The 13,152-nt window shown below is 43.2% G+C and overlaps 1 protein-coding gene across 5 annotated transcripts in view; it reads right to left on the reverse strand.

The window, feature by feature from the left end:
• Positions 1-13,152, reverse strand: part of USP28 (ubiquitin specific peptidase 28) — a 67,089-nt gene that overhangs the window by 42,805 nt on the left and 11,132 nt on the right. For all 5 annotated transcript variants that reach the window (XM_043579376.1, XM_043579374.1, XM_043579375.1 and 2 more), the window contains exons 2-3: positions 5,355-5,432; positions 3,504-3,636 (exon numbers count right to left, since the gene is read on the reverse strand). In XM_043579376.1, coding sequence (XP_043435311.1) covers positions 3,504-3,636; positions 5,355-5,432 — 211 coding nt within the window. The remainder of the gene's footprint in view (positions 1-3,503; positions 3,637-5,354; positions 5,433-13,152) is intronic.

The following is a 13,152-nucleotide window of genomic DNA, read 5'->3' on the forward strand; positions in this document are numbered from 1 at the left end:
GAACAAAAAACCCATTCAAAGATACTGCAAGATTTGATTTCTTTGGACCTTAAACCGCAAGTAAAAAAGAGAGAGGGGATTTATAAAGAGCATCTTAAAAGACATTTCAAACACATCTAATGTTTTAATGCCATCTGTATCATTATTTTTGCAAACCAACAGCAAGCGTATTTTAATGAGATGATTAAGGAAATTTCTACACTGGTCTTTGAGTGACATTAAAGAATTATTAATTTTTAATGTGTGATAATGTTGCAGCTAAGAAAACAGTCCTCTTTTAGAAAAATTAAAACAAGGAAGTTGACACAGAATTGTTACATGACCCAGTAATTCCATTTGTAGGAATGAATTAAAAACAGATCCTCCAAAGAAACAGAATGGGAAACATGAAAATCCAACATAACAGAGAGCTGATAATGCAGACCAGTGGGTAAGTAAAGTCTTTTTTTTAATTATTTTTTTTAATGTTTATTTATTTCTGACAGAGAGAGAGAGAGAGAGAGAGAGCGAGCGAGCGAGCATGAGTGGGGGTGGGGCAGAGAGAGAGGGAGACACAGAGTCCGAAGCAGGATCCAGGCTCTGAGCTGTCAGCACAGAGCCCGACGGGGGCTCGAACTCACGGACCGCGAGATCATGACCTGAGCCGAAGTTGGACACTCAACCAACTGAGTCACCCAGGTGGCCCTAGTAAAGTCTTTTTAATAAAAGGTACCAGGACAATTGAGTAGCTGTATGGGGCCCAGTGAGTGCCAAGGAATCTAAAACTGTATCCTTACCTTATGCCTTGCCTCCTCCCCGCAAATCCACTTCAGATGGATTAAAGAATGTGAAAAGCAAAACATTACAATTCTCATATCCTAGGACTGCAGAGTATAAAAGGAGTTCTTAAACAAAAAGCACAAACCACAGGAAAAGACTGACAAATGCAACCACAATAAAATTAAGGTATTTAGCTCACACCATAGGGTAAAAACCCAAGTCACCAACAGGGAAAAGATGTCTGTAATACAAATCCAAAAAAGTGGGCTAATATCAAATATATATAAAGTCAATATCAGTAAGATATATATCAAGCCTAAGGCTATTATCAATAAGAGAGTATCAGGAATCAATAAGAAAAAAAGCAAACAAATAGAAAAATTGAGGCAGAAAACCCAAAGAGAAATTTCACTCACAGGAAACCGTGAGTGGTCAAAAGGACAAAGTTGCTCAATCTCCTTACCAACGTAAAAAAAACTCTCACTGAAAACAAGATATTTTGTAACAAAAATACGGGCAATAATTTTATAATATAACCAGTTTGAGAGCAATGGGTATCCCCAAATCCTGTTAATAAAAAACCTTCTGGAAAATAGCATTACCTATAAAGTTGAAGATGAGAGTACCTTACTACCAATGACATTCCTGGGTATATGCTAACTACAGAAATTTTGCATACATGCACAAGAAACATGAATCAAACAGCTCACAGCAACCTTGTTTATAATAGAAAAAAAAAAAAAAAAAAGGAAACAACCCAGGTCAATAAACAAATATATCACTTTCGGTATATTCAGACTATGAAATACTACATACCAGTGAAACTAAAGGAACTGCAGTTATAACCTTCAATATGAACGAGTTTCAAAAAGAAAAAGCTTAACTGAAAAGAGTCACTAGTACACTGACATATACAAGAATATTCACAGCAGCACTGTTCACAGTTACTCAAAACCGCAAAAGGCCCAAATATTCATTAACACCATCTGCCCCAGCTGGTGGCTCCCTCCTCCAGGAAGCCTTCTTGGCTTCCAGAGTCCCATTTTCCCAGCTCCCCTGGTATTCCTCCAACCTCCCTGGACACTGTCCACCTGCTCCAGCCTCTGAGCACTGGGAGGGTCCATTGCTTAGTCACTGAACCCGTTCCTTTTTGTACACCCCCAACCCCTCGGGAAGCTCATCCAGTATCCCAACTTCACGGGCCATTCACAGGTTCAAGTCTTCTCTCTCTGTAGCCGGATCGCTCCCTTGAGCCGCACGCACACTTGGATCCCCCCACTGCCTTTCAGACACTCCACTTGATGTCTAGCAGGTGCCTCAAACTCAGCACCGCCCGACGATCTCTTCACCTGCCACCCAGTCTGCTGTAGCGGTAGTCACTCCAGCATTTCTGCAGCTCGGGAACAAAACCTGGAGCCCCTTCAAGTCCTCTCTCTCTCTTTCACACACACCCCTTATCTCCGCTGTAAGCAAGTCCCCCTCGGCAGGGGCTCCTCACCCCTCCGCCACCACCTCCTGGCCCACACCGCCAGAACCCGCAAAGCATCCTGACTGCCCCGGGCCCCCTGCTCTGATCCATGCTTACCACCTCACCCCACAGCTCTGTTCTCAACAGAACCATCAGAATGACCTTCAGAAAACGGAAAACGGTTGAGGTCACGCCTCTGCTCCAAACTGTCCCAACGGCTAGCCTCTAGCTAGCGGAAAAGCCAAGCGCGCAGAGGCTCAGCATGATCCGCCTCCTGGTCCGTCTACCACCTCACCTCTCACTGCCCGCCGCACTCACTAAGCTTCCGCTCTGGCCTTGAGCAACCTCCTTTTCACTATCTTTAGTCTTAGCCCATTTAAAATCCAATCCCGGGGCGCCTGGGTGGCGCAGTCAGTTAAGCATCCGACTTCAGCCAGGTCACGATCTCGCGGTCCGTGAGTTCGAGCCCCGCGTCGGGCTCTGGGCTGATGGCTCAGAGCCTGGAGCCTGCTTCCGATTCTGTGTCTCCCTCTCTCTCTGCCCCTCCCCTGTTCATGCTCTGTCTCTCTCTGTCCCAAAAATAAATAAACGTTGAAAAAAAAAATTTAAAAAAAAATTTTAAATCCAATCCCCAGGGCTCCTTTTTCCATTTCTTTTTTTTTTTTTAACTTTATTTTGAGAGAGAGGGAGGGAGGGAGAGAGAAAAAGACAGCAGGGTAGGGGCAGAGAGAAGGAGACAGAGAATCTCAAGCAGGCTCTGTACTGACAGCACAGAGCCCGAGGTGGGGCTCGAACTCACAACCTGTGAGATCATGACCTGGGCCGAAATCAGGAGTCAGACACTCAACTGACTGAGCTACCCAGGCGCCCTTCCTTTTTCCATTTCTTTCATTCCATCCTTCACTTTTCCCTACAGTGGTCACCACGTTCTGATATGCCACATAATTTACTTACTGACTTGTGGGTTTCCCCCACAAGAAAACAAGCTGCATGAAGGCAGGGATTCTCGTTCTTCTGCTCATCTCCAGTACCTAAAAGAGTGCTTGGCACATAGTAGGTGCCCATTAAATAAGCGCAGAATGAATGAATGAATGAATGAATGAATGAATCCATGTAATTGCTCAGAATTGTGCCTGGCACACAGTGATGGTTCAATACTTAGCAATTATTAGCATTATTCCCGCAGGGTTGATGTGATTGGTGGGCAACTCATATACACTCATCTCTTACGTTCTGCTAGTTCAGGGCAGGATACACGGAGATAGGATACACCTACTTGCTAATACTTCTTTGCTAGCAGCTCTCCCCTCTACTTCAGATGGTTCCGTAGCAACAGTGTCTTGCCCGGGCTCTTTAACTCTTTCTTCAGTGAGGAGGCTGACTGCCTGGGTGATGTCACCATTACTGGCCTAATGAAAGGGAAAACACGGACATTTCAAAAGTAAAGCATCACAGCATTTAAAATAAATAGTGAGTGAGTTTTTTTGGTTTAACTCCTGACTACCCTGGTGACATTCTGAATAATTCAAGGCATAAGGTAGAAAGGAGAAGAGAGTATGGCGGAGGACAGCAAGGGTACTACGCTCAAAGCTTGTATCAAATGGTTGGCTCCAGGAAGGGAGTTGCCATGTTCTGATTTCCCACAACACGCAGAGAAGAATGAAATCTTGCTGGAGATTTGCTCTCACTGCTCTGGAAGTTACTGCTCCTGATTTTGCAGGCTAGCAAAGGCATCATGTATCAAAAGGGGCTGACAGTTAAAACAGAGATTCTAAAGGAAGTCAGCCTCTACAATAAAAATGTTAGGCAGTTACCATATTCGATAGTGGTGATCACACTTCTGTCTGCTTTTAACTTTTTATTAGGAAAACTTTCTAACATACACAACAGTAGAGGGAATGTGTAATTGAACCCTATGCACCCGTCACTCAGCTACGACAATTATCTAGTCATGGTCGATCTTGTTTTGCCTAACCTCTCCCAGACACTGTGAAGCAAATCCTAAGCTTTTCTTTTTATTTTTTTTTAACATTTATTTATTTTGAGAGAGAGCGCACGTGAGACACAGTGAGAGAGCATGGGGGAAGGGCACAGAGAGGGGGAGAGAATCCCAAGAAGGCTCTGCGCTCGAGTCTGATGCAGGACTAGAACTCACAAACCATGACATCATGACCTGAGCCGAAATCAAGAGTTGGATGCTTAATTGACTGAGCCATCCAGGCGCCCGACAAATCCTAAGCATCTTATCAATACATCAGAATGTACCCTTTCAAAAATATAACCTACGGGGAGCCTGGGTGGCGCAGTCGGTTAAGCGTCCGACTTCAGCCAGGTCACGATCTCGAGGTCCGGGAGTTCGAGCCCCGCGTCAGGCTCTGGGCTGATGGCTCAGAGCCTGGAGCCTGTTTCCGATTCTGTGTCTCCCTCTCTCTCTGCCCCTCCCCTGTTCATGCTCTGTCTCTCTCTGTCCCAAAAATAAATAAAAACGTTGAAAAAAAAATTAAAAAAACAAAAATATAACCTACAATGCTATTACCACACCTTAACAGTAACAAGTGTTTTGGGGTGCCTGGGTGGCTCCGTAGGTTAAGCATTCGACTTTGGCTCAGGTCATGATCTCGCGGCTTGTGAGTTTGAGTCCCATGTTGGTCTCTGTGCTGACAGCTCAAAGCCTGGAGCCTGCTTCGGATTCTGTGTCTCCCTCTCTCTCTCTCTCACCCACTTACTCTGTCTCTTTCTCTCTCTCAAGATTAAATAAACATTAAAAAAATTTTTTTAAAATAGTAACAAGTGTTTTAATATCATATAACCAGTTCAAACTTACCTGACTCAACGATTTTTGAGTTTGTTTGAGTCAGGATCCATATAAAGGCAATAAAACGCAATTGGCAGATGCGTTTCTTAAATCTCTTTTGCTCTGTATGGTTCTTCCCAGTTAAGTCTCCCCCATCCTCAACATCCCCCCACCCTTATAATTCACATGGAGAAGATACTGGGTGATCTGACCCGTAGAGCTTCCGTCCCTGTATGCACTTTCGTTTTGACATAAAAATAGCTTGACTTGACATAACCATGATATGGACAACTATTTTAAAGCCTGTTGACTAACAGCGGTCTTGAAACTAACCTTCAGAGCTTCATGAAGAAAGGAAGGGTCCTGAATGCCTGTGATTTCTCTTAGTTGGTTTAACAGCATTTGGCAGCTCTGTATTTGAGAAACAACAACAAAAAAAAAAACCAGAGACAGGTCAGTCAGAAAGTAAACCTGGATACATTTCAAGAATTTAAGTACAAGCATCTTGGATAATCAGGCTTGAGACTTGCATATTTTACTTTAAGGAACTGACAAACTCCAAGCAACACAGTATTGACTGTCAGACACATTCTAAAATGCCAAATTTATTTCTCTTGTAAAAGGTTAATCATGAAAAATGCTTTTGGCACTGGTGGGAAATAATATTAGTAAACAGTAAAACTATTAACAGTAAAACTATTAAGTACGTAAAATATTTAAATGTAGTAGTTAGCCCTCGTAGTAGCTAAAGTGCCTGAGGTTTTTCTTTCTGTGAGTAATACATAACTGGGTCATATAAGGAGTCCAGGGAATCTGCATGGATGTGAAGATGCGCTATTTTAAGCCACACTGCACATGCCATTTTTATGTGTCATTTTTCACTGACAATAAATTTCCAATCGCGTAATTAACAAATGATACCACCAACGTCATGATTTAAAACTTCAGATTTGATTGCTTAAAAAGCAGAGACAGAACCAACATTTTCTGAATTGTAAATAAAATTCCAGAGGGAATAAACTATGGAAGCCTTTGTCTTCATTAATCAGAATCATGGAAAAACCTATCTTGTTAACTTCCAGCTACCACAAGATCAGTTTCTAACTCCTTTACAGCCTTCAAGTCTTCATTGGAACACTTTACCCTGTTTTGCACAAAGACAAAAGTTAACACAAAACACCTATTTTTCACAAGCAAGCTCGTCTAAAGAACTGGCTCACTCAATTCTTTTAGATAGATTACTGAAAACGAAATAGTTCAAATTTAATTCAGCGAAAAGAAATCAAATTTATACCATGCCTAAGGTTGTTTTGATATTAAGCCCCAATTCAATATCTGATGCTCCCCATCAACTATCTTTCAGTTAGTAATATGTCTCCAAGAGGTAGTCTACACTCACTGTCAGCTGTAACAGAAATAGTATCCTATGTTTTTCAACAGCTGAGGGCCCAACGCAACACTTAAATATCACACAACTAGAAATAACTAACTGAAACAGACCTGCACAAGTGCTCAGAAAAGCATCAACAGTCTTTCTGCTCTGGTCATGGGCCACAGTCATAGGATAGAAATGGAACCCGATGCTGCTGAGACCAGCACTCTTGGAGGCTATGAGTCTTGTCAAAGGTAGTCACTGCCTGTATACTGGGACAGTGCTATCAGACTAAAAGGTGTCTGGATTTAGCCTTGGCAAATGCTAGCATAGGGCTTTTAGAAAAATAAAGTATTAAAAAGTTTTTTTCCCCAAACTAATTCTTTTTTTTCTTTAATAATTTTTTTAAGTTTATTTATTTTGAGAGAGACAGTGGGGGAGGGGCAGAGAGAGAGAGGGAGAGAGAGGATCCCAAGCAGGCTCTGCACTGTCAGCGAGGAGCCCGATGTGAGGTTCGATCTTGCAAACTGTGAGATAGTGACCTGAGCCCAAATTGAGAGTTGGACACTCAACCAACTGAGCCACCGAGGCGCCCCTCAAAATAATTCTAATTCCATTTTATTTTATGTGTAAAAGTGTGTGAATCTATACATCTCAATCATACACAATTTTCTAAAAAATCAAAATCAATATGCCTCAAAAAGGGTGGAATAATACAGACCTTCCTCAAGTTATGACGGAGTTACATGCCAGTAAAGCCATCGTAAGTTGAAAATATCATTAAGTGGAAAATGCATTTAATAGACCTAACCTCCCCAACATCACAGCTTAGCCTAAGCCTACCTCAGATGTGCTCAGAACACTTACATGGGCCTACAGTGGGGAAAAAAAATCATCCAACACAAAACCTATTTTATAATAAGGTGATGAATATCTCATGCAGTGTACTGAATGCTGTACAGAAAGTGAAAACCAGAATGGTTGTAAATGCATCGGTTGTTGATCCCCCAAGGTAGCGCGGCTGACTGCCCCTGGGCCAGCATCACCAGAGAGGAGCATATCGCATAGCACCAGCTTGAGGAAAAGATCGAAATGCCAAATTCAAGGTATGGTTCCTACTGGATGCATGCCACGCTTACACCAACGTAAAGCTGAACCCTCATACGTCTGTAATTGGGAGGGGGAAACGGGTGGCGTTGTTATCCCTAAACTAGAACTAACAAGGTAGCCATGGGATTGATAATCACATCTTCACCTCCAATTACCCTGTGTAACAACTGACACTTTGGATTCCCAGAGAATCATGCCAGTCAGAAACAGTAGTTAACGTACGCTGCTGTCAGGCAATGCTACACATGCTCCGTATGTATTAAGTGATTTCAGTTTCACCCTCCTAAGAAAGCTGTGACAGGTATTATGCCGCTGTGACAGAGAACAAGCACAGGGAGGTCCCTGCACCAACACAAGGTTACTAGTAGGAAGGGCTGCTGTGAGATCTGACCCCCGGCTGCCCTGCCACGGGAGTCTGCACCCTACGCCAGGCTGTATCTGAGAAGACAAGGGCAACAGGCAAGAATACCTATTTCAGGGGTGCCTGGGTGGCTCAGTTGGCTGAGCATCCGACTTGGGCTCAGGTCATGATCTCACCGTTCACGGGTTCAAGCCCCATGTCAGGCCCTGTGCTGACAGCTCAGAGCCTGGAGCCTGCTTCAGATTCTGTGTCTCCCTCTCTCTCTGCCCCTCCCCTGCTTGTGCTCTCTCTCTCTCTCCCAAAAATGAATAAATAAACATTAAAAAAAAAAAAAAGAATACGTGTTTAATGCAAACCAATGCAGATAATTAATTCTTGTATTTTGACCTTAGTCTTGCATCTTTGGGAGTTTTCTATCACTATTTTGCCTGCCTTACAAAACCACACCTTTGACTACTTAGTCAGACAATCAGTTCTAAAACAGGAAAGTACTGTGTCAGAGGTAAACACTACTTTTGACTGAATCTGAACGGCACACTTACTTTATGCACCACAAAGGAGAAAAAACAGTTGCCACTTAAACCAGGACACAATGCCTTCATGACAGTCCCAGGAGACACGTGAATTGGTCACACCAGCTTCCTGCAGCCCTAAAATTTCTTATTTATTTCGAGAAATATAGCCATTTCCCCCGCTTCCCCAGGTGCACTGCCTGGCATGGGACAAGCAATTCTTTTGCATGTTTCTCAGCAACAAAACTTAATATACCTAGGGTGGCTTCCTTTCTTAGGTCCCATAAAACACTCGATTGTACCTTTGCAAGAAAATTTGAAACTGTGATCATCCCTCCAGGGACAAATATTTTGCCTCCCATAAAATCAAATTTATACTCTGCTGTTCTGTTTCTATGCCTTTCTTCGTCCAGTTTTCTTTTTTTCATTTAAATGCCAAATCACAGTGTGATCTTTTAATTTTTTTAATGTTTATTTATTTTGGAGAGACAGACAGAGACAGAGCACGAAAAGAGGAGGGGCAGAGAGACAGGGAGACCCAGAATCCGAAGCAGGCTCCAGGCTCTGAGCTGTCAGCACGGAGCCCGACGTGGGGCTCGAACCTGTGAACCGTGAGATCATGACCAGAGCCAAAGTTGGACACTTAACCAACTGAGCCACACAGGTGCCCCACAGTGTGATCTTTTAAACTGAAACGTTAACTAACTAGACTAAAAATTCAACTAACCAACAGCACATGCAGTCAACCGCCAGGACAGTAGGAGCAGCTCTGACCAAGCACAAACGTGTGAAGACAGTCTAAGTACCTCCTACCTGCTACTTGCAGACAGACAGTGTAAGGAACATCTCAACTTCAGAGATCTCAGAATGCCAAATCAATGTGAATCAGGGAAATATGGTATTCAAGTATTACATAATTCACCAATCATCATACTTAGCCATGGATTAAAGCCCACTCCCCTTTCTCCACTTTGTAAGACATCTAGAATAACACACACACGAAAGGAAAATAAACTCTGAGTCCCCCCTTTTTAAAAGCTACTGGCCAAGGGGCGCCTGGGTGGCTCCGTCGGTTGAGCGTCCGACTTCGGCTCAGGTCACGATCTCGCGGTCGGTGAGTTCGAGCCCCGCATCAGGCTGTGTGCTGACAGCTCAGAGCCTGGAGCCTGCTTCCGATTCTGTGTCTCCCTCTCTCTCTGCCCCTCCCCTGTTCATGCTCTGTCTCTCTCTGTCTCGAAAATAAATAAACGTTTAAAAAAAAAAAAAGCTACTGGTCAGTTAAGCGTCTGACTCTGGATTTCAGCTCAGGTCATGATCTCAGGGTAGGTGAGTTCAAGCCCCGGGTCAGGCTCTGTGCTGTCAGTGCACAAAAAAGTTTCTGGACACAGATGACAGCTATGTAAAATCATTTTGTACAACTCCAGGAACAATACGCTACATGTTACTTCAAATCCAAACTCCTGATTTTGTTCCTCAGAGGCCGTTATCTGCTTCTACCTTTAACCTGCCCATCATTTTCTCCTACTCAGTCCTTACCTCACAAATGCATCCTCTCTCGTGCCTCCTAGTGTTAAACTTCTGTTATCTCCAGGAATGCCCAATTCCACAGTCCAGGGCTATATTCATCCCTTCTTTTTTTTTTTTTTAAGTTTATTTATTTTTGAGAGAGAAAAAGGAAGAATGAGCATGGGAGGGGCAGAGAGAGAGGGGGAGAGAGAGAGAATCCCAAGCAGGCTCCATGCTGTCAGCACTGATCCCAACGCAGGGCTCAATCCCATGAACCACGAGATCATGGCTTAAGCCACAGATGGACGCTTAACCAACTGAGCTACCCAGGCGCCCCAAGGGATAGATTCATCTCGCTTCCTCCTTAAAGTCATTCCCAAGAACTCTGGTCCACACTATTCTCTACCTTTCGAATCCCCCATATTGCAGGAACAAATGAGCTTGTGAATGAAAGGGACTAAACTGTCTTTACCCGGTATTTCTCATCATGTGGTTCTCTAACTGTTTTCAAGGGGAAATTCCTGCCTCCATAAAGGCAAGAATCATACAACATAATACCTAATTTGAACCATGCAAAGGACTGTGCTGGTAACAATTGGGACTATCATGTCAACATCTTCTTTGTGCCCAGAACCTTAGGTGCCTCACACACGTCATCCTTGTAACAACCCTAAAAGGTAGGAATCGTTATCTTCGTTGTGCAGATTAGGAAACTACGGTTTACCAAATCCATTTTGTCGTGAAATGTCTTGAATTAAAAAGGCCAATCAGAGATAACTATTACGAACCTGAATAACAAATTTTACAAGGATTAAGCCGTGCTCCTGACATACACAAATAACGGCTATATGACTCAGTCTCGGGACTGTTTAGCTAAACCTATGTAATTAGTTAAACAAAGCCCAAATCCTAGGAAGTGTGCTACGTTTCAGGTATTAGTTTAACAGTAACAAACACACTACGCTCATTAGGATCCTACTGTATTAGTAACTCCCAGCTTTTCCGGGCACTCCTCAAGAAGCTGATTTAAATATTAACTTCACCATAACTACGAGGCAATATACACAGCCCACACCCAACGGGAGACAAGACAAAGCCTGTGCTCCAGTCATAATGAAGTCAAATAACTAGCAAGAGCCAACAGGTTTGCATTTCCTTAGCTAAATCCACATTGTTTCCATTAAACAAAAAGTACTCTCTTTTCTTGCCCAGAGGCAGTGAAGAAAGACAGGGACACACAAATCTCTAGAAAGAAGAAACTCAAGCTTTCTGACCTCGGCCACTCAGTGATTTTGGTGCAATCCAGTCCACTTCTCAGAACTGATGTTTTCTTAAAGCAAAGACAGTAATTCGTCCCACAATAAGCGATGAAAAGGACTATTCACATAATAAACCCTAACACCTCTAATCCTACTGCAGCTAAATTTGAACTCTCTTTGATCAGATGAGGCAAATTTGTGAAATTAATAATTAAGAGTTTTATCTTTAAAACACCCAGTTTAGGGGCACCTGGGTGGCTCAGGCATTTGGGCGTGTGACTTCAGCTCAGGTCACGATCTCACTGTCTGTGGAGTTCAAGCCCCGCGTCGGGCTCTGTGCTGACAGCTCAGAGCCTGGAGCCTGCTTGGGAATCTGTGTCTCCCTCTCTCTCTGCCCCTCCCCTGTCCAAGCTCTGTCTCTCTCTGTCTCTCAAAAATAAATATTCGGAAATTTTTTTTTGTTTTAATAAAATAAAACACGCAGTTTAGCATGGTGATGAGGAGCTTTCTAAATTATTCCATTCCCTCATACAGGAATGCAATTGTCATTCGGACATACACGTTTCCTAACCTCAATTGTCTATTCTTCCAAAGACATTTCTAAATTTGAAGCTAAGTGAATAACTGATAAATGTTCTCTTACTCCAAAAAACTACCAAAGTTCTTTGTAAGTATGCCTAATGAAGTCCTCTCCAAAATTAAAGACCTGCTTTTCCAATTTTAAAATGTAACTTAAGGGGCACCTGCGTGGCTCAGTCCAACTCTTGATTTGAGCTCAGGTCATGATCACAGGGTTCTGGAGTTCAAGACCTACACGGGGCTCTGCCTGGGTGGTTCAGAGCTTGCTTGGGATTCTCTCTCTCTCCCTCTCTCTATTCCTCCCCCACTTGCACTGTGTCTGTCTCCCTCTCTCTCTCAAAATAAATAAACTTAAAAAAAATTTTTTTTACATTTATTTATTTTTGAGAGACAAAGTGAGACAAAGCGAGAGTGGAGGAGGGACAGAGAGGGAGACACAGAATCTGACACAGACTCCAGGCTCTGAGCTATCAGCACAGAGCCCGATGTGAGGCTTGAACCCACAAACCATGAGATCATGACCTGAGCTGGAGTCAGACGCTCAACCGACTGAGCCACCCAGGTGCCCCTCAAAATAAATAAACCTTAAAAATAAAAATAAATAAAATGAAACTTAAGTACCCAAGGAAAGCAAAAGTACAGCTGTAGGAATCAAAGAAAATATTTAGCAGCAACTCCAGAAATCCAGTCTGGACATCAGGGTCTTAGATGCATCCAGAGTTGGCCACTGACCCTCCATATTCCACAAAACAAGGACCTGGCCACAAAAGTCCTGGTGCCTTCTCAGTTCTTCCAGCAACAAGTCCACGTTTATTCCAACAACCCCTGTTTACTCATAACATGTCATGAGGATAAGACTTTCTATCCTTTTTAGTGAACAAAACTAAACTCCCCGGAAGAGGCTACTTCACAACTTACTTCAATGACGCATCAAGTAGGTACATGATGAAAAGGACGGTTTCAGTTCATCCACTGGCCCATGGTTTTTAAAAAGCATTAAAAGCTTTTAGGGGCGCCTGGGTGGCGCAGTCGGTTAAGCGTCCGACTTCAGCCAGGTCACGATCTCGCGGTCCGTGAGTTCGAGCCCCACGTCAGGCTCTGGGCTGATGGCTCAGAGCCTGGAGCCTGTTTCCGATTCTGTGTCTCCCTCTCTCTCTGCCCCTCCCCTGTTCATGCTCTGTCTCTCTCTGTCCCCAAAATAAATAAACGTTGAAAAAAAAATTAAAAAAAAAAAAAGCATTAAAAGCTTTTAAAATGTAGCCACTCTCGTGTGGCACAGAGGGGGGTTTAAACTGGAATTAAAAACCAGGAAGGAACTAACCATTATTCACTTTTCAATTTTTTTCACCTCTCTTTTTTCAAATGCGCAGAGAAATTCCAATAGTAGAAAAGGATACAAAGCGGAAAGGAATTTCTCCCTTCTTTCCATCTC

The sequence above is a fragment of the Prionailurus bengalensis genome, chromosome D1, assembly GCF_016509475.1.
Source record: "Prionailurus bengalensis isolate Pbe53 chromosome D1, Fcat_Pben_1.1_paternal_pri, whole genome shotgun sequence".
Taxonomy (NCBI): domain Eukaryota; kingdom Metazoa; phylum Chordata; class Mammalia; order Carnivora; family Felidae; genus Prionailurus; species Prionailurus bengalensis.